The sequence below is a fragment of the Brachycentrus maculatus genome, unplaced genomic scaffold, assembly GCF_059751285.1.
Source record: "Brachycentrus maculatus isolate JH-2025_06_01 unplaced genomic scaffold, ASM5975128v1 h1tg000012l, whole genome shotgun sequence".
NCBI classification, from domain to species: domain Eukaryota; kingdom Metazoa; phylum Arthropoda; class Insecta; order Trichoptera; family Brachycentridae; genus Brachycentrus; species Brachycentrus maculatus.
The window spans coordinates 1,539,586-1,562,782 of record NW_028280766.1 but is presented as its reverse complement, the minus strand read 5'-3'; the positions used below and the strand labels follow the sequence as shown (position 1 = coordinate 1,562,782).

Genomic DNA, 23,197 nt, shown 5'->3' with positions numbered 1-23,197 from the left:
CATATTTTAAAACAATCAAAACATTGAAAGATTTTGATGGATAAATCAATTTAGTTGAAGAATTTATGAAAAGGAATAGTTTAAGAAAAATTATGAATGTGTTTGGATAAGAATATGTCGGATTGTGGTATTTGAGGGATATGGGATATGTTAGTTGGAATGAAAAAAAAACCTTGTAGTGTTATCACTTGTAATTTACATAAAATATTTATTAAAATCAGTTTTATATTAGATGTTGCTATATCAAACATTGGTAGAAAGTTACACAGTGTATCGTGACCAATAAAAGGTCGTAAGCTTTGTAACTGTTCCTATCTCAATAGTTTAATCTATGTTGAGATTTCAATAAAAATCTTACATGATATATTATTGAACATTTTCAGTTACAAAATTTATATTATCAGTAACCTAATTTCCTCATTTATCTTCCTCTAACGCTTATTCGCACCTAATGGTACATAGGAAACTACATCAAATTGACGCAATGTTAAGTTGAATGTAATTTAAATGAAGGCAATGTGATCTGTCTTACGCCTCAGATACTAGTCCAGAGTAATAACAAATAAATATGACATTGAAAAAAAAACACTAGAATTTATTTTGAACCACACGGGAATCGAACCTGGGATGTTTGACACAATATCCAAACGCGGTAACCAACACATAGTGAAGGCAGACATACATTTCCTTATTCACAGAAGTAAAAACATTACTTTAGAATTTAAATGCCAAGTAGATAGATATATATAAGATATTCTTTGGTGGTGTCGAACTTCGTACATAAATGAAAAGGTCAAGGATTCTTCCTATAATAGTAAAATAAAACTTCAATTTTTTTAATCTTAGATTGGTGGAAAAGTGAACGTACAAATGTTTGATTCTTATTTTTACAAATGCATTAACAATAATAACCAATGAATTTAAAGTAACCGTTTTTTTTCAGATGAATTACTCTCCAAATGATAAGTCGAAGAAATCTTGGGGACAACGCTTGAAGCTCAGTCCCAGTGGCGATGGCAGCAGTCAGGCTTCTAATGGGTATGGAGTACCCGGAGGTCCGGGAGGGTCTTCTCTCTCCAAATCCATGAAGTATGCGGAGACTTGGCTCTATGGGACTGTGAGGGCGCAGAACAACCCAGCCCACGCGGGAATGTACGTCCAATATACCAAGCCCCCTTCTCCGCTGTTAATTAGTGCGTCACCTAACCCAGTGCAAAACTATGCGGTGGTTGTTTGTTCTTGCCCCGAGTATATTAATGGCACCAAGAAAGGAAGCACGAAAAAGGTTAGCATTTGCAAGAAATGTAAAGGGTCACGATTACCGCTCGGGGTTCCTATGAACGGTACAGTGAGAGGCCAGGTAATCGGCGGAACGGTTAGGGGACCTCAAGTCACCGCTCGGACTTCGGGCGGGACCTTGAGAGCCGGTACCGTAAAATTGACACCCACGTCCAAGTCGAGGCCGACCATATTAAGTTTGACTTCGCAAAACCAAACCTCTGACCCGTATGACCTAATGAGGAGGACGAGATTAACGTCACCGCTAGAATCCGTAGGAAGCCAGTTCACCGCTTCCAGAAGCCGAGCCAAAAGTATATCTCCAGTCAGAAATAGAGGTAGGCGGAGGAGTCCCAGTGCTGAAACTTTAAAAGGAAGGAGTAAGAGTGTTAACAGGAGTAAAGATCTCTGGTACGAAGATATTCCAAACATCGATAACGACCCGAATAACCGACGATCCATTCTAGAATGCGACGTGAATCCTTATGACTTGATGCAAAAAATGAAGATGGAAAAATTGAGGTCCGTTAAAAATGAAGAGGAAGACGATGTGTTTGCTGATTTTGAAAATGACGAAACCTTTACGTTGAAAAAATTACAGAAGAATTTGAGAGAGAGCAAAAGAAGCTCTAAGCATAACGGACCTTACTCGAGTGTTCAAGCTATCGGAGGACAAAGAATTAGAATATTCGGTCAATCTTCAACTCCTAGTACTGGTGATGAGTTTGTTTATGACGACGTTCAAGTCAATAATCAAATGAATTTATTAGAAGACAAACGTACTCACGTTTCGCGAGCGCATTCTCAAGAAACGAAGAAAAGCAACGCGAGCGAAACAGAAACGTCTAAAAATTATTGCGCGAATGTAGATCACGTTGCGTCGCCGACGCCGACAAAAACTGGAAGCGCATCTCCCAGGCGACCGCCTCGGAGGAGCAAAACGGAAACATCGGAAGAGGAAAGCGAGAGCGACCGTAAGGAGAGCGGACAAAAAACTGTTACCAAACAATCGGCCGTGAATAATTTATCCGGCGCTTTTGTCGCGAACCGGTCTCCCGGTGCAGACGCGGCGATCAAGTCCATATTGAAGAAGCCGCGGGCGGGCGGACCGGTCCCCGCGGCGGAGAGCCCGCGCCCCGCCACTCCCGACGGGAGGCTTTCTGGGTCGCACTTTTACTTGCCGACGCCCCCGGCCAATAAATCCCCGACAACAATACGAAGCGCCGCTCTCCAGCGCAAGAAAGTCCAGTTCCTCGTCGAAAACGAAATCGTGTCGTCATCGCAACAAAATTTCGCGATAGACCCGGCCACCCTTAGATCTGAAACCACCGCCTACGACAAGTCCGAGATCCTAGGCGAGGTCACAATATTCGTAAGCAACGACAAACCGAATATACGATCTGTCGCGAAAGATACTAGAAAACCAATTGAAAACGGAAGCCATAACCTCGTAAATTCTCCCGCGGCAACGAGAGTCAATCTTAATCACGACGCCTCGAATACCACCGGGAAAACAAGATTTCGATCTAGCCAAAGTGAGGAAGGACACATTGAGAAATCGGATGTGGAATCTGAATCTTCAGAATGTGATATACGTGTAAGGATACACTCCCTAGACACTGACGACTGTTCAAATTCCTCTCTAAATGGAGATAAGACGTACAGAGAAGCAAACAGCGATGAGCACGGTGAGTAAAAAAATACTTTCTTTTAAAAATAATAAACAATAAATCAAACTTGACAACAGACTCGTAATATGCATTGTGTATTTTAGTAAATAAAAATATACTCCGATCCCGGTATTAACGAAATGCCGACGTATGAAATCCTTTGTATACAGCATGTTAACTTTTGCCACAAATGCAGTTTATTTTTCAATTTAACTGGTTTCAATTTATACACTATGGGAGAAATATTCCCAACTTTACCGAAAAAGCAAACCAATTTACTTTGAGAGCAGCCATTTGTGGCACGTTGCGAATTAAAGTTTTCAAAACTGAAATTTAACTTATGAATACCCATGGATGTAAAGTAAAGCTGTTTCAGACACTCTTTTGAAACGAATATTCGGTAGAAATTGAAAACTTGATATTGTTTTCACATTTGAACGGTTTTCACGAGAGAGAAATCTGTGCATTAAAATTATACATCCAAATTATTATAATCTGAGCTTTAAACTAAACTATTGTTTAGTTTAATACTCAGCTTATAATTTTTAAAAGTAGTTTCTTTATTTTTTCAATAATTGATTCGCCAGTCAATTTGTGGTAATATCTCTCCATTTTTAATCTAAGTTTTACTTAATAAATACCACAATTTCTAAAAAGAAATTGTGACATGTTTTTCGATTCATTTCGCATACTTTTAAAACGATGCTAGTCTGGGTATTTACAGGGCTTACGACTTCTCATAGTCTGGTTTAAGTAATCAATTTATTTATGTGTAACATTCACGATTGATTGGCAACTACGCTACTTAAATTATGGAAGTTATGTTTATACTTCAATTGAAAACGTCTTGGGTGTGCTACTTCTTTGCCGTCATTCATGGTTAAAATTAGGAAGCTTTTTTTGATGTTGCTGAAACTATAATCAACCCTTTTTTATTCTTTATTATCTATTTTGAGGTATCAATAATGTAGAAACATTGGTTATAACTATTTGAACATAAATTTAAGAAAAGTTTTATATTTACATCAACAATTTAAGGATTTTTAATAGTGAAAATAAAAAATCAAATTCAAAATGAAAAATGAAGAAACTGAAAAAAATATCAAATTTTACCTCATTTGTAAAAATAGACTTAGATGTCCTTAAAAATATTTCAAAATAAATTCATTAAAATGGAATGTTATACCGAGAAAAGTTCCATAAAAACCTCGAATGTAAACAAATCTACTCATATAATGATAAAAATTGTAAAATATTGTACCATTACAACATATTGAGTTTTATTTCAATAATAATTTTAGTAAAATCGGTGCGGAAGTGAAACCACGATTACTTTTAACCAATATTTTCTAACGACCGTCGGATTTAAAAGTGGCACATTAAGACCGTTCTTTGAACGAGAAAATCTCAAAATGCCCGCGAGCTTTAGAAATGTTTCGACAATTCATATTTTCGCTAAATAATACACCGCTAACAAATGTCGGAATAAGTGCTGCCACAGACACCGAACGTATGAAAATGGTACAATGTTTTCTTGCGCTTTGTGAAACCGGGGCGCAGTTGTTGCAATATCTGACGCAGTCACGACGTCTCGAGTTCGAGTCGCGCCTGTGCCCTCGGAGCAATGTAATAATGTTATTACAACATTATTCTTGTATTATAATGGGACAAAACTGTTATCTTTGACGGAATTGGCTCAGAAAATATTGCGCCATAGGAAATTTTTCTATGAAACATAATAAATTTCGTCGACTTTTATGATTTGTAAGATTTCTAGATCTGTCTCAATTTAAGTGAACCTATTTAAACATAAGTAACATACATAATGTAATATGGAGTAACGCAGTTTTAAAATATGTCGAAAAAAAAAGGTCACTTATTTATTAACCATGCTTTCTGCGTTACAAAATACACGAAGAAGAAAATATTTTGATTGGAAAAACGGTCATAAATTAATTATATTCCAAAACAAAAATATTTTTACAAGAAATTGTACGGAGATAATATTGATCATACATATCAATCACATTTCTCATCGGTATTTTGATTTCTGAAAATCCTCAATTTTCCTTAGACAATAAATAAAACTATATAAATATATTAAAGGCTAAATTTCATGGAAATAATGGACAATGTCAGTAATCGTACTTAATAATAATTTAAAACGTGCAATAAACGTACAAAATTTTTGTTTTATTTATATAAATATTTATATAAATAAATTTTATTTAATAACTGTTTTTCTTTAAATGAGAAGTAATTATATAATTTTGAATTCAATCTGACGCAATTCAAAATACACCATTACATTCTAAAATAGCTAGCAGCGGACATTAATTACCTCGCCCACGCCATGATAGCTCCGTTCCTCCCCTTCATGACAATCTCTGGTCTACTAAACTAGGATAATGTATGCAAAATGCGAACTTTACCGTGATAGAATTCTGCTCTCCCGATACCATAGCTAGCGGATAGTGCGAAACAACTTATAGCTTTTATTTAATTGGAAAAATAAAGTATCATTTCGATCTAACGAAATGGCAAATTTATGCAAATTCTTCACGATTATTGGTATTTATTATTTTATCAAATAAAACAACTTTGTTTTATTTTAGAGTTGACGTATTCGCTACGCAATGCACCTAAAAAACAACATTTAGGAGTTTTTTAAATCATATTTTCATATGGTGTACGGAGTGCGTGGAAGTTTTTGGTAAGGGAAGGGTAATAAACTATGAGTATTTCAATGTTTTAGAATTAAGTTCATAAATTCTGATGATGACAAGGTTTTTATCGAAACCGGTTGGATAAAGTGTACTTATAAAAAGTGGTTATAACAAAGTTGTTTTCTTTTATAAAGTTTATAAAATGTGCCGCAAAGTATCTGCGAAAAACATTCAAGAAAATGTATTTATTATTTTAAGAGTTGGCAAAAGAAGGATGAAAAAGATTGAATCTAGTTGAAACCTATCTATCTTTCAGACGAATGTGCAGCAAAACGATGTGTGTTAGATATTCGGATGGTGACATAAGGAAATAATGCAAGGCTTAGATAAAATTAAGAAAATTGTGTTGAAAGTTTTTACACGTGGAACAAATGAGTGAGGAAATGACAGTACAAAAAATTATGTGGAAAATAAAGTTGTGAATTAAACGATTCGAATAAAAAAGAAAGGTATAGGAAATCAAAGGCAGAGAGAATAGAATGCCTTACTAATATGCCTTTGCAAACAATCTTCGCATCTTCATATTCATGTATCTCTCTTTGCATACACGCTGATTATTTGGACCACTGTGAAGTATGTGAAATGCTTGATGATGCCAAGACTTCTTCGGTCTTCCACAACTATCACCAACCACATTCACCTAATAAAAATGTTTTACTATCCCTTCCTCACTTATTCGAATCACATGCCCAAACCATATCAACACACCTTTCTTAAATTTATCGATTATGCTTATCTATACATTCTTTAAATCACAAAATTTAAATCACGAAATTAAAATTAAAAGTATCTTAATTAAAATATAAGACAGCTCGTATATTAATGTTTCAGCAATTAGAATATAATTATGTGTTAGAATGACATGCCGTTTTTTTTATATAGGCAAGTAGTCGATATACTTAATTATTTAGAATGGGTACCTAAGTATCGATGTAACGATCAGGGTTTAATTGTGTTTCTGGGGCCCTATTAATAACTTTAAATGGCCTAATCAACTGAACTTTAATGTCCCATGTTTATACAGGGTGGCACAAAATAATCACCCTAACAAAAATGTTATACTTTTTGCAAATGGCGTCGTACGTCAATCATATTTGACATTTGTGAACTGGACAGCTGCAGTATACAAACGGATTGATAAAACGGGTACAAATGTGTATCAACACTGGCGGCGGCCACGTGACATTTATCATCTTTTGCACTAAACAGAAAAAAATATAAACGTCCAATATTAATATTTTAATGATTTCCATTAATCGTTTTTTATTTCTTAAGTAAAAATTTTTTTAAAAACAAAATTGGACGATGAATTTGCGCTATCCTGCAATTTGTTGGTATATTGCAATGTCCAGTTCACAAATCGCTCACTCCTTTCAACAACGTCATACATTATTTCAAAAATCATAAGTATTTCAAAAATCGTCAATTTTCAGTTGTGCATGTTTTCGGAATGCCCAGAAAATGTACTATATCCCAGTAAATGCGGCATATTTTAAACTCAATATTCTCCCGCTACAGGGCAGAAAGTGTTGTTTTTGCATTTTGATGAAAAGGTATTGTTTAATTATTTTTCAAATGTACTAAATATTTTTGAAATGGAGGAAAAACCTTTTTCAGGTTTTTCTCAAAAAGTTCTGTTGCACAGTAAAAAGTTTAATAAGTGGCTTGATATTTATTTTTAATATATTTTATTTTAATTTTAAACTTTAAAAACGATCTCCTGAAAAATCATGTTTTTAGATATATGACATTGTTGAAAGGAGTAAGCGAAATGTCAAATATTATAGACGTGCGACACCATTAGCAAAAATTATAACAAACTTTGATAAAGTGGTTAATTTTGTACCACCCTATGTCTTATACCCAGAGTCACCTTGTCCCATTACCATCAATCACTAGCGGGTATTGTAAAACATAATTAAAGCATTGATTATTTATATTTATCTACATACATACACAGATATACTTAGCCTGATAGTGTATCATATTCTTAATAAATAATTATTATTTCATCGATATTTTTCCGTCTTGAATATTGCATAATTGTAAGCTTCGTGCCACTTTTCTTCAATAATTATTCATGATAAGGCCGCAAAGTGCATTTAATTGAGTAAACTGGTTCTTCGTTTGTGTCAATTCATATAATTTTTATGGATGAGATATCTAGTTGATTCAAATAATTGCACGAAAATTAATAAGATAAAAGTACCTTTATAGTATTTCTTTACCATCCGCCTCCGTAGTGTAATGGTCAGCACGCTCGGCTACCGTTCTGGAGGTCCCGGGTTCGATTCCCAGGGTGGGTCAAATAAATATAAGTGTTTTTTTCACAGAAAAATTTATTCAATATTACCCTGGACTAATACGTGAAACGGAGGGCTGATCACCTTTCCTTCATGTGTAAACGATCAAGATAACTCTGCGTTTATATTGTGCAGTGTCCTATGCACCATTGGGGTGCGGATAAGGGTTTTATTAATTATTTATAATTATATTGTATATTATTATATTTTAAAATGTTTTTTCGTAGTTTTCCACCTTTGTTTGCAATGAATATTTAAAACAAAATGTCAGAGTTATCAAAAAATAAGATATCATTGCTTCCTAACTGTTACAAAATATATTTTTGCGTTATTAAATTTGTCTGCCTCCATAAAATTACATCAATATCATGCAGTGCTCAATGCATTAGTGGTTACGGATTTGGGTTAAAATAATTAGTTTAAAGAGTATTATCATTTAAAAAAAATGTATATTCTACTTTTCAGATTGACAAAACGCATTTTTTAAAAAAAATATTTATATTTCTACAAATAATAAATAATCATGGTTTAACTATTGAAAAATTTCGTCCATTTCTTAGATTACATTTCGATAATTAAATACAGAATTATTTAAAAAAAAATGCTTCCATGCGTGTAGTTTAAATTTCAGAAATAATATACATATATATATATATATATATATATATATATATATATATATATATATATATATATATATATATATATATATATAAATATATATATGTATATATATATATATATATATATATATATATATATATATATATATATATATATAAAATATTATATATGTAAAATGTTAAAATATTAATGCGACCATTTATTAAAAATAACAATAAATTAAGTGCTTAGAAAATATTCATAACGACCATAGATATTAAATTTAGATTAAAACATTAAAATAGAAATATTAAAATAAGTTTCACTCTTTAACCTCACGACTGATCAATAAATTCATATCATAGAACATATCTTCATACATGAATTATGATATTTTCTCTTTGTAATAATGAAAAAGTCATCTTCGGTAACGTTAAAAACATCGTTTTTTTTCACCGTGAACCTTTCTTCGCTTGAACAAATTGAGATGATTACTCTCACTTACATTTTATGTCAGTCATCCTTGCGAACTTTCTATCGAGCAATATTTTATAGTAAAACATATAGTTCTCCTAATGTGAAGATAGGTATGACTTTAAAAATGTAAAAAAAGGTTTTTTTTTTATATGAGAGATGTACAAGTATCAATTTAATATTAGATTATCAAGTATAGTGTAATTATGATTTCGTGTAAGTAAGGGAAGAGAAAGGTAATGTCGCTTCAACAATTCAACTAAGCATGATTTTTAATACTAAACTTTAACGGCCTCTCCCGTTGATTCGTAGTTTTTCATAAACAGTTAATTGTCTTGTTATAATTTATTAATTGTACCTTGGCACGCATTTCTGTTACTAAATCTGGCGTTCCATCCTTTCTGCTTACCACTGCGGGGAAACGGCGTGATGGTATTAGTAGTAGTAGTAGTAGTGGTAGTATTTATAACTGAAAATTTGTACAAAAAAGTAATGTAATTCCAGTATTCAAAAATACTGAATCGTAAAATATATTATATTTTTCTAAGGTTGCGTACTAAGCATAAAATTAATAACCAATGATTGTCATTATTACTCGTCCAATTACTTGTAACACGTGTAACACACGTGTGTAAAGTGATCACTGAAACCGGCCTATGACGGTATTTTTTTTTAAACTGGGGCATGATCGCGATTTAACTGGAAGTATATGCGTAACACGTGTTCGTGGTTTTTACGATTCGAGAACATTTAGTTTAATTGTTGACAGTAATGTTCCTTTTTTCATTCATCTTCATACGCATAAATGTAACGACACGATTTATCTCAATTCATCTCTTACCTTTTACTCTTTTAAACTTCGGACTAAACACTAACTTTGTAATTAAGATGAATGAAATTTGTATTGTAATAAAAATATATTGTTTAAATATATTCACGTATATATAAATATATATATTTATTTATTTTATTTTATTTTTTATCGAGTTTTAGTATTATGATTGTTTTATATGAATTGAGACTTGCGATACAAAAAGTGTTCTGATAAATTAACGGGTATATATGAAAAGTTTTTAAAGACAAAATGGTGTGGCTGTATATTCTCTTATTTAAAAAAATATTATCCCTCAAAGCCTCTCCTTTTTAAAGGCTTGTTCGCAGGTAGGATAGCAACGATAGGGAAAGTAAATGTGAGCAATTACATCACAAACACCCAGAAAAATAAAGATTAATCTCTCTTGCATTAATTTTAAAATTGTCGGGAATTGAACCCGCGACGGCAGTTTCGCAGTCGACCGTCACGACTACGCCACGACGCCTGTCCGTCTACCATTGCGGGGAAGCAGCGTGATGGATTGCTCATTCGTTCATTTGAACCCTTATCCGCACCCCAATGGTGCATAGGGCACTGCATCATATAAACCCAGTGTTATCTCGATCGTTAACACACGAAGGAAAGGTGATCAGCCCTCCGCTTCAGGTACCAGTCCAGGGTAATACTGAATAAATTTTAGAGTGTAAAAATCATAAACATATATTAGACCCCCCTCTGGTAATCGAACCCGGGACCTCCAGAATGGTAGCCGAGCGTGCTGACCATTAAACTACGGAGGCGGACATGGATTGTTAGTTAGTTAAAAAAAAGTTTTAACCACGAATACACGCAGTCACATTGCTTTTAAATCTAGGGTAAAATTGTAAATTGTTATTATAGTTATAAAATATTTTTATCGAATCCAAGACCTCGTACATGTTAATCAAACTAAACATGAATGTGGATAAATCTAGTTAAACATAAGTACGAGATTCGAAAGCCAGTTTTATTTGCAACGGATTCAGAAACATGCATCACATTATCTCCTGACTTTATTATTGCGAGCGCACCATATATCACTGGTCGTGACATTATGACTGCGAAGCTACGACGCGGGGCCATGAGGCTCCGTGGTTAAACGGGTAACGAATTGCCAACACGCGAACTGTCGCTGGGTTCAAATCCATGACCTCCCAAGATTCGAGCGAGGATTTGTAGTTTCTAAAGCAATTATTCCGAGCGATGTACACATTAACTCCGTAAGTGTGACTATTACATATCACGAAAATAAGACACATCTTCCGAAACATGTTGCTAGTTAAGTCAAGGCATTAAGCGTATACACGATTTGCGCTATGCAACGAACGTGCAGGAGAAATATTTAAATATTACGAAAGTTTAATAATCATATAATGTTAAAATCTAAACGAGCTAACTCCCCTTTTCACGCAAGTGTGACCATTACATATCAAGAAAATAAGACACATTTTCGAAACATGCTGTTAATTAAGTCAGGACATTAAGCATACTTACGATATTTCATATTCACAAAATTTCATCAAAGAGATGGGTCGATAGCTGGGAAATGACATCGTAAGAGGCTAATCCCTCTTTAAAAAAAGGCCAAAAGGCCTATACCAAGATGAAGAAGAAGGAAACAAAATGTAAATATTATGAAAGCTTAATAATAATATTTTTGTATTTCTGTGACTAACTGTAATTGGCTTTAGTATGCATTGTCTTTTAATGTTTTATTTTTTATGTAATTCTGTGGTTAATCCAAATAAAAATAAACGATAACAATAAAAATATTAAAATAATCTAATTCTCAATTTTTACGTAAGTGTGACTTTTACATATCACAAAATAAGACACATCTTCCGAAACATGTTGCTAGTTAAATCAGGGCATTAAGCGTATACACGATTTGCGCTATGCAACGAGCGTGTATGAAAAATATTTAAATATTAGGAATAATTAATAGTAAAATAATTTCAAAAATTCAGCACAAAGGTTTAGGTTTGCTGTTCATCTTGATACATTAAAACATGTCAATGTTATTCAAATAAATATGTCTTCATAAGTTATAAAATAACCGATAATTGAACATTACGAGATCTTTAATTTTTTAAAGAATCTCCTTCAAAATTTAATGTAAACTAGAATTTTAAAAGTCTTGCAAACCCTGGAATCTAGAAGAATCTTACAGTCTATCTGACATTCATTTGGAAAATCGTAGAACATAAAAATTTTCATGGCACACAATTTTTTTCTTAATATAATATGTTGTATATCAAATATGTCTACAAAAGGCGTACTGATTGAAAAAAAGAATATGGATATTTAAGGCACTAACAGAGCTAACGATCTTTCCTCGACTGGTTTAAGTGATATCTTTTCAAAGCTCTACTCATGATGGGAAATCTGTACAACTTGCTTTTCGGAATTTGTAAATGTATAAAATATTCAAGGGCCTATCCATATGCGAGTTTGAGGTGATTTAGTGATTTTCTTGTGAAATAAATAGCAGAGACCCTTCTGTTGGATCTATTAGTGTAATGTCCCGAAAGGTTTTTGGGAAAATGTAGCAACCCTAATCTAATAAAACCAATTACGTTTAGAATCTATAAAAATAAAAATGTTTGTTCAAAATCTTAAATATTCTTAAGTACTTCATCGATTGTTACATTGAAATACGCGTGTGTGTTTATATACTGGTGAAAAGTGTTAAAACATGTCTGTCTTTTAAAAATATATATTTTTTTACAGTAATAGCAACGCCATCTGTTGAATGTATATCTGTTGAAGCAACACACGCAATACATGACATTGATAATGGCGGACAGGTTGCTTCTTGACACTGCTTTTACCTAGCATTATTGAATTGTTTTAAAAAAAGTGCTAATTTTCTTTCTTTTTCATTCAAAAACGCTGTGCCACAGCTAAAATGCAAATGTTTATATTTAAGACCCAGAAGTCAAAAGCCCACAACTTATTTTTTTTAACGTCGGTATCATTTAACGTTATTGATTTTTTTAACGCCTTTATTGAAAAAATATATGGTTTGAAAAGAAAAGAGTAATTGAAAGGACAGGAGTTAAAAAAAAAAAAAAAATATATATATATATATATATATATATATATATATATATATATATATATATATATATATATATATATATGTGTATATACATATATATATATATATATATATATATATAATATATATATATATATATATATATATATATATATATATATATATATATATATATATATATATATATATATATATATATATATATATATACAGTGGGTGGCCAAATTATTAGGGACACTTCGAATTTCCTGTAATTTTCATGATCAAATGAATTTAATGAGCAAATAATTAGGTTTTTCAACTATTTTTTTATGGATTGGGGTGCTTTATTTAGAATACAGAAACAGTGTAATCTAACATTTAATAAAAGTAATTTATTTTTATCATAAAAAGAGATTATTAAAAAATTTCAGAAAAAACCTTAATATTTAGTAATAACACCCTTTGCTGCGATTACAACTTCCAAACGTCGGGGCATGCTTTCTATGTAGATTTTTGCATTGTGCCGAAGATTAAGGTTACCATGCCATACTCTGATAAGAGTTTCTATCAGTAACCGCTTGGTGGTGATGACTTTTTTTATCCATTTCCCGTTTCGTTAGCCTCCAAATGTTTTTCAATGGGGTTCATATCCAGCAAATTGCCCGGGCAAGCCAAAACACATACTCAACAGACATTTTTTTCAGCCAGGAATGCGGTAACACTCCTGGCTTTATGACACGGTACCTATTCATGCATAAACACATACTCTTCATCACCAGGGAACCATTCCTTAGCCTCGGCTGGAGCCAACTTTTCATTACTCGCTGGTACTGGTCTTGCCTCATGGTCCCTTCCATGATATAGAATCATCCCATACCCTTAAATGAGATCATGAACCACAACATTATGCTAACATGGTGTTTTTAGCCCACTTCACAAGGCAGTCCGGGTGGAATTTTTCTCCTGGGCCACGTCGGACGAATGAAGTTTTTTCCACCAAAATTTTAAATGTTGACTCGTCTTAGAAGCAGACCTATAAAGTATTACCATGATTGCAAAAATGTGTGTTTTTAATTATCTTCTTATTTTATTATACAAATATAAGTCATAAATACTCGATTCCAGTCCGAAACAGTCATATTCCGGTGTTCTTTGGCCCATAGGAGTAGTTTTTCTTCATGTCTCAGTCAGGCGTACTTTTTTGGTTGGACGTCGACCCATTAGATTTACTTCAACTAACCGTCTCTGAACTGTCCTTTTGAAGAGGTTAATTCCTTCATCGTTTATCAACAAAAATTAACGAAAATCAGACAATCAACAGACTTTTTACGATTTTGGAAATAGATGTGTCTGATTTTATGGGCACCACGCGGAGTTTTGAACCTTTTTCTGCCTTTTTTCCGAAGCGGGTTGATTCCAGAGGCAGGTTTTTATCAATTTTTCTTTGTATCGGATGGACTCCTGACTTCGAAACATCTGTTAGTGCTGCTATTTCTCTCTGGAAATATGTGAAATGAAGTAGTCAGGTTATAACTTCCCTACATTTTCTTATAGATATGTTTGAAGACTTGCCCATACTTTAATTGAGAATATTATGATTCAGTTCAAACTTAATTGAATTTTAATTAAAAATTAATTAAAATTAACTTGTTGAATTAGCAAAACAAATAAATTATTAAACAATACTTACGTTTTTATGGTCTTGAACTAAAAAAACTTACACAAAAATGGTTTGAAAAAATATTAACTTAGCTCACACCAATACCATTTTTCACTAATCAACATCCAAATGAGAAAAAACTTTACTTTTTTTATATTTCACAGTATTGCCACATCTTCAAAATAATAATAATGATACCAGCAACAAAAATACATAAGAAAAAATAATCACAACGAATTTATTTGACCACAAAATTCATTTAAACTCGGAAATTACAAAAAAGTACAAGTGTCCCTAATAATTTGGCCACCCACTGTATATATATATATATATATATAAACACATATATATATATTTCTATATAAGGCTTCTAGTGCTGCCGGACCCATACTGAATTCTGTGATTCGAGTTAGGCTTTTAATAGATACTGCAATAAATGTATGCAGCTGTATTTGGTGCAATAGTCCATATTCTTTCACCTTTTCTCTCTCAATTCATGAACTTTTTCTTTTCTCGCATCACTTCTTAACTTGGCACGTACATGTGAGTTTGAAGGCACCCTGCACAGATACACGGTAGCAAATTATATGTAATATGTGTGTATCGTTAGGTATGCGGCAAGTTTTCCATAGCGTGGGAATTAATTGCTTTCGTTAGAAACTGGTCATGTTCAGAGATGAACATTGAACGTTCTACGTGTCTAGGTGATTACAAGTTACAACATCAGAGTCCCCTTGCTATTTGAAACTGGATTTATGATCAAATATGATATGCATTTCATATATAGTCGACATGTAAATTCAACGGCTGTTGGTTTAATTTGCAATACAATCTTCTATTTAATTATACGCAAATTCAGTTATGCCAAAAAATCCATATTGCATTATTTTTTAAATTTGTATACACGCTCGGTTGCAGGATTTCTTTCATATGCTGGTTGTAATTTTGATAGATGTGGAATTTTTAATGATGATTTCGCCATCATATGAGAATTTGTGAAGTTTATTTTTATCTTTCCTGGAACAACTTATAATGTCGTTAAAATAATATAGGAATATCTCAGTTTTAAACATAGAAAAACTTAAAAAAAAGACTTTTAAACCCAAAATACATATAATTTTTAATATTAAGTAGTATGTAATACAAGCAAAAAAATATCTGTCCCAATTCGACAGAAAATATGTATATTTGAATGGCCTTTTTAAACGAAATATAATTTTATCATTAATTTTTGGATGAAATCATTAAGCACCCCTTATTTGTACAAGATTTAAGATTTACACTGATTTTTATTCAATAAAACAACAACTTAATTTTTTTTCAATTTTATTTTAACTAACCTGTGACCGGGTTTAGTTGTTACCGATATCATTCATCATTAGACTGATCGCTCACTAGTCCATCACCAGTCTTATTAATCCCTTAATTTTATCTTATTACACCGTTTTGTCTTTTAATCATTTATGTTACGTTTTTATTTTGGATATTATATTTGACATATTGTGTTTTGTGTATTATATGAACCTTAAAGCCTTGCATACTTCAAGGTTAGGAATAAAGATCGATAAAATAGTAAACAAATAAAAATAACAACGAGCTTCTTCGAAACTCTTAAAGAGACTTTAAGAGATGATACCTCTTAAAGAGTTTACTTAAAATTCACCTCTTTCTTTTATGTTTTTTAATATTTTTTTATGACGCGACTTTTTAACCAAAACTACTCATCTAACTCATCTTAGTCTCACTTAACTTTATCTAACTTGATCAAATTACTAATTCTAAGTAGGTACTAACTCTTTAAGATACTATTAGAGAGGATACCTCTAAAAGAGTTTATTAAAAATTCTCCTCTTTCAAAAGCTTTTTTTTTTATGGTACAACTTAGACTTACTTAAGTTTACCTAACTTAACGTTACTTCATATTACTAATTTTAGGTAGTAAAAATAACAATACGTCGGATTTATTTTGAATAATTGCCAACGAACCATAAGGGTAGTGTCGTCTGAAAAGGAATTTTCCATCCTTTCTAATTTATTGTAGGAAGTTATTCGTGATTACGTCGCGACGGACTAACGACCGCATCCGCCATTATTCCAAAGGTCGCCCGTGATTTACCCCCTATTATTTAAATTATATCGTCTGCTTTCACGGAATAAAAGCTGAAGCAGAGTCCATCGGCCGTGCTCTAATGTGCTACGTAAATAAGTAACCAGGGTTTTATTGGGATGCTTAAATGTTTATCACAAATGTTTAAACTGAACATATCGTGGCACTTGTATGTCTGTTTTTATTGGAAGGATATCAATAAAACGTCGTCCTTCACAAAATTATTTTTCTTTAATAAAAGAGTAATACATGTGAATTTAATTCATCGCGTAAGAGTAATATTCGTTTTTCGCTTGAAAATGAAATCTTGAAATTAATGGAAAATTTAAGATTGTAAATAAGGTTAAAAAATTAAGTGTAATTACATTTTAATTGTGTGGTTGTCAATAATGGGTAGAATTGGTGAATGTTACACGTGTGTAAAGTGATCACTTAAACCAGCCTATGACGGTCGTCAGCCCCGTAAATGCCCAGACTTCCATATTCTTCTTCATCTTTGATGTAATGTCAAAAATAATATGAAAATAACTCCTGTAATTGGAGATAATCCAGATTTTGTGAACAAGTATTTGGACACACTCAAAATGTTGTAAATAAATTGTCTGGTTAAATTATAAGCTTAAATAATAAAAATGAAAATGGTATTTTCTGGCGTTTCTCATGTGTGTGATTACAATCCAGGATTCGGATCTCACATACTAATATAAAAGTTTCTGCTTAATAAAAAGCTTCTTTCCATCTCACCAATAGATGTCTCTAGTGAAGCTCTATTGATTCAAGAACAAGGTTTCTAAATTGGTTCATAATTACATTTTATTTTAAGTTTTAAGTTTTCCTGGATTGGGGCATTAGTTTATCCGTCCACGAATAAAGTTAAAATAACTCTGTATTTATTGAATTGAGTACCATAAATATATGGTATAATACATACATCACTGAGTATAAGGATAAATATTTTTTATTTTATTGATTTGGCGTTTAGTTTGTAAAACTCTATTTTAATTTAAGTACTTATTTTAAAATCTGTGTTTGATTTAAAAATTGATACATAAAATAAATTGATATAATATGAATAAGGGATAGGTAGATAATAATATAGAGAGTTACGAAATTAAATACCTACAAATCATTTTAGCAAAAAAAAAATCTATGTTTTCTTGAAAACATCGATTTATTTTCTTTAACTTCCCCTATCTCAGTGTAAGACAGCGCCAACATTAATGATATTACTTATATTGTAATTGAGTAATTTTACACGCCGATATATGTAATAGTGACTCACGACTGTCGATAAAAATATAAGTTGTGTTTACCGCTTATAAAAAGACAATAATATCATGGATTTATAAATGTCGTTGCTATAGGGTTGAAATTATAAAGTTCTCATCTGTTTTCATTTATTGCTCAAAAGCGCATTTCCATAAAAATGTACACAATTATATATTCATAAAATTTTACCATTATTTGTTAATAACAACATACATAAACTATTTTACTTACAAGATGTGCGTATACAAATGATACAGCTTGATTTATTTGTATAAAAAATATATATGTTTAAAAAGCCATAATTATAACTTATGACTTTTTGTTACAGGTACTGGAAAAAATGGAGTTGTACTACGAAGAAGTTTATCGGAGCGTCTTACACTGCAGGGGTCCCCAGAGCCTCCTTCCTTCCTCGACACGATGGCCCTTCGCCCCCGGCCTCCTCGCGCTCACTCTAGACAGGCGTTTGTCAGCACTCAAAGTCTCGTGGAGATTGTTAATATCGATAAGCCATCTCGCCCTAAAGATCGCCCCCCACCGCCACCAACCCCACCTTCTGACTCCGATTCATCGCAAAGCAAAAGTTCCTCGGCTATTAGAGTAGTTTGCGAATCTGAAGAAATGAAATCGCCAAATATCCGTATCAAACATTCTCACTCCGATTCTCATCTCCGTTCTCCAAACGATTCCGATACTAAAATTATTGTCAATAGACGCCATACGTCAGATGGTAGTAAAAGGTCAGATGTGATACTCGGTGATTCTAAAAACAAACACCTTCCGGCTGCTCCACCAAGAATAAAAACAAAAGAAATCAAATTGTCAACCACCAATAAAAAAGAACCGAATTATGTTAAAACGAGATTTGTTAGAGACAAAAGCATTTTAGATGAAGTATCTGCAATGATAGCATTTGATGTAGATGATAAAGCTACAGTTCAAATATCTACTGAAAGTCCATCTAAAAAGTTTCCTTCTACAGGTATTCATAAAATTTCCATTACACAAAATGACGAAACTGACGACGAAAATAAATCAAATAAAGAAACTAATAGAAAAACTTCTATAATGATAAATGGGGATGCTTGTTATTCAACAGTTAATGTGAACAATGATGCACCACTTTATCAATCTTCTGTTACAATAAATGACGCATCAAGCCCCACGGCGACGAATATGGGAAATACCGTAACCATAAGTGTTTACTCAGAATCAGAAAATATCAATTCCGAAATGAGCTCTCGACACAGCAATCAAATTTATATAAATAATGATAGTTCCTACAAACCTAAAGAAGAAAATAATACTGACGCAAATGTGTTGAGAGTATCTAATCCGACAATATCCTCCCCAAGTAAAACAATGGTCGTTGTTGACTATGAAACTATTAATTCAGAAAGCTATTTAGTAACATCCAATGAAAGTAGTGAGCAGAAAACTGAAGAAAATAAAGCAGATATGAAACAGAGCCCAATAATTAATTCTAATTCGTCATCAGGGAAAACTTTACGGGGAACTCGGTGCCATGAAAATACATCTGACATGAATTCAACATCTGAAGAAATAAGTGAGCTTTTGAAAGACCCAGTAGAAGCAGTAAAAAGAAATTTAGTACCACATGTATGTGGTAAAGCAATCAGTGATATTATTAACCCTTTGATTGTAGACAATGAAGCTAATAATCCTATTAAAAATGAATCAGAAATAAAAAATCTTAGCAGAATTAGTTTTGTGGCAAAACTATTAGAAGATCCTATGTTAGGTCATTTAGCAGAAGGATTGGATAATGATCTTGTTGCGAAATTGATCGAGAACTCGTTACTTAGATTGAAGCAATCTAGAGAAAGCTCTGAATCAAACGAGAATCAAGACGAAGAAGCTATGTCAAGATTAATTGATGCATCTCTACTAAAATTGCAAGAAGAAAGATTATCTAGCGGAAAAGGTGACAGCAAAAATGCTGAAAATAGTTTGACTCCGATATCAAGTGAAGAAAATAAGAACATTGTTGAAGTTCCATCGAATTCGAATAATGCTTCAGCAAATTTCCAAAATAATTCCTGCTCACCTCCATACGAAAGTATGGAGTACGAGAGCGGGTTGATAGGAGGAGCATCTTCAGATGTTGATCCGCTTTCAGATTGTTATAATGCATCAGCGAGCGAATTGTCAACAGAAGATGATAATTGTACTCGATCTAAATTTTATCAGATGTTAGTCGATGCTACATTATCTGAAATAGAGATTTCTAACACCATAGACGATGATCATCTTTACGAGTCCATAAGACTTAACGCTGATCCAATTTATGAAGAAATTGGAGACATGCCACCGCCTTTACCACTAAATCCTCCTCCTACATCATTACCAAATATGGACGAGGATAAGAAAAATATGACTAGATCAATATTTGAAGGAGCTTCCAAATATGATATTCTTTCCTATTTGGTCGACGCAAAGGAACGTGGAATCGTACCTGAAGATAGCTACACGTTTAATTTTAACTCTCCAAATGATATAGGTGTTGAAGAAGATGGAGAAAGTCCTAAAGAACCAATTGATCACCAAAGACAAAGTTCAGATCTCAGTAGCAGAGTGAGTAATCTTTCAAACGGTTCTGACTCCAGCGAAGACAACTCACTTATAATAACGAATTTGGGAAATGAAAAATCACCCGCCTGTAAAAAATCTTCTTCTGAAATTGAGCGAAATGATTCTGGGGTTGGTTCGGAGACGAGTAAATGTTCACGTAGTCGGTGGCAAGGGCATAATATTCCTCCAAGCTCCATCCTAGACAACAACACGCCTATTCACTTGTGCGAGGATTGTGATGGGGCTGTAGAGACTCAAGTCACAGATTCAGGTAAACAAAAAAATCAGGTAAATTTAAATATGAGTTCATATTATTTTTTGACATCTTAACGTAGATGAAGAAGAATATGGAAGTCTGGGCATTTATGGGGCGTACGACTATCATAGGCTGGTTTATGTGATCACTTTACAAACGTATAACATCCACCAATTATACCCATGATTGACAACCACACTACTCAAATTCTTGGAAGTTCTATATATTTGATCCTATTTCAAAACTTTGTGCTTAAATTACTAGAATTTCGCTAGAGACAATCTATTAGTGAGACGAAGAAGCTTTTTTATTAAGCAGAAATTCTTATATGAATATCCCCGTAAATGCTCAGATTTCCATATTCTTCTTCATATATGTTGAGATGTCAAAAAATAATATGATAAGTAACTCCTATAATTAGAGAAAATCCAGATTTCTGAACAAGTATTTGGACATACTCAAAATGTTGTTAATTTAGAGTTGTTTTAATAAACATCAATAATGAAGTATCTGTTTTATTTCAGGTGTTATGTATGCTCCTCTCGTTTGCCGAAAATGTGGAAAGAAGCGTGCTGAGAGAAAAGAAATCATCACGGAGATTGTCGAAACAGAAGAGAAGTATGGTAGAGACTTGCAGATAATTTTGGAGGAATTTTACCAACCCATGTTGGTAGCTGGTCTGCTAACTCAGGAGCAGCTCTCGGCTATCTTCCTCAACGTGGAAGAGCTGCTAGAGAACAATCAAGCTTTGGCAGAGAGACTTAGAGACGCATTGGAAATTGCGGTCGAGCAAGGAGATGAGGTAAGTTGATATTTTAAGTAAATTGCAAGGATTCTTTAAAATTATAAGAATTCTTTCTTGAATATTTTTCGCATTTTCTAAACTTTATAAAATAAAACAACTTTGTTTTAATCACTTTTAATTGGTTCACTTTTTCCAACCGGTTTCGACAAGAACCTTGTCATCCTAAACCCTGATGATGACAAGGTTCTTGTCAAAACCGGTTGGAAAAAGTGAACCAATTAAAAGAGATTAATAAATAATAATAATAAAACCCTTATCCGCACCCCAATGGTGATAGGGCACTGCGTCATATAAACTCAGTGTCATCTTGATGGTTTACACATGAAGGAAAGGTGATCAGCCCTCCGCTTCAGGTACCAGTCCAGGGTAATATTGAATAAATATGACAGTGAAAAAATCACTTATATTTATTTTACCCCCCTTGGGAATCGAACCCGGGACCTCCAGAACGGTAGCCGAGCATGCTGACCATTACACTACGGAGGCGGAAAAGTGATTAAAACAAAGTTATTTTATTTTATAAAGATTTAAATACTTTAAAAAAAATTATGCCATAAACAAGAAAACACACATTTTGTTAACCTTTATTAAAATATGTTGTATATAAAAAAACAAATAAGTACCTACTTATGATACAAAATATTATCCATAAGTATTTAGCAGAAGTAGACTTTTTCGTACTGTTCGCATTGCCATATTTTTTATGTATTATTTTTTCAAATAAAAGTACTTGTATTCTCACAACATGAAATATCCATCAGTAATTCGTAACACAACAAACGTATCATTAAGAAATGTGTGGCGTATCCAAGAAACCACCATAAAATAGAAGATGTTTTTGTAAAGTGACGCTAGTGGACTCTTCAAGGGGTGGATTTGTGGCGTAGATGAAAATTTATTTCTTAAATTGCCAAAGGAATAAAGTAAATTAGGAAAAAATACAGATTGCCGACGTTTTATTAAAGACTAACAATTCGCCTCTTTATTGGTAAAGGCGCTGAAAATGTATGAAAATAAATGTATTGTAATGTAAATGTAATCTTGTTCTAACACATTACCTGACCAAGTGATAGTTCAACTGACTACCTTTAATATTTGTTGGCAGAAAATATTTAAGAGCTGACCAAAATCTCAATATTATGCAGCCCGTTTAAACGATTGCCTTGTTTATTTAACAACTATTATATTTTTTGCTAGTAATGGCGTCATTTTTGAAACCCGAGGCTTATAAACGTCATAAACACGTATGAATCATATGGAAATATTGACATTCAACTAAACGATGCTCACATGTTATATTAAAGAAACCAGTTTTGACTGTTGCATGTTCGCAATTTTTGCAGTAATATCGATTACAACCAAATGACATGTCCTGTTAACTATAGATACTTAATAACGATGATTACTCACATCCCATGTTTTAACGGTCGCATTCTAGAACATACCCAGTATATTTATATACGTCTATTCAGATTGTAAACTCTTACTTAAATCATATTAAATATGGTATAAAATGACGTTCTTTCTCGCTTTTATAACGAAATATTGTTGATAAATC

At 32.7% G+C, this 23,197-nt stretch overlaps 1 protein-coding gene across 2 annotated transcripts in view; it reads left to right on the top strand.

Moving 5' to 3' along the window:
* The window catches only part of RhoGEF64C (Rho guanine nucleotide exchange factor at 64C), a 219,296-nt gene that overhangs the window by 179,223 nt on the left and 16,876 nt on the right, over nucleotides 1-23,197 (top strand). For both annotated transcript variants that reach the window (XM_088263029.1, XM_088263038.1), the window contains 3 exons: nucleotides 944-2,966; nucleotides 18,315-20,849; nucleotides 21,359-21,636. In XM_088263029.1, coding sequence (XP_088119155.1) covers nucleotides 944-2,966; nucleotides 18,315-20,849; nucleotides 21,359-21,636 — 4,836 coding nt within the window. The remainder of the gene's footprint in view (nucleotides 1-943; nucleotides 2,967-18,314; nucleotides 20,850-21,358; nucleotides 21,637-23,197) is intronic.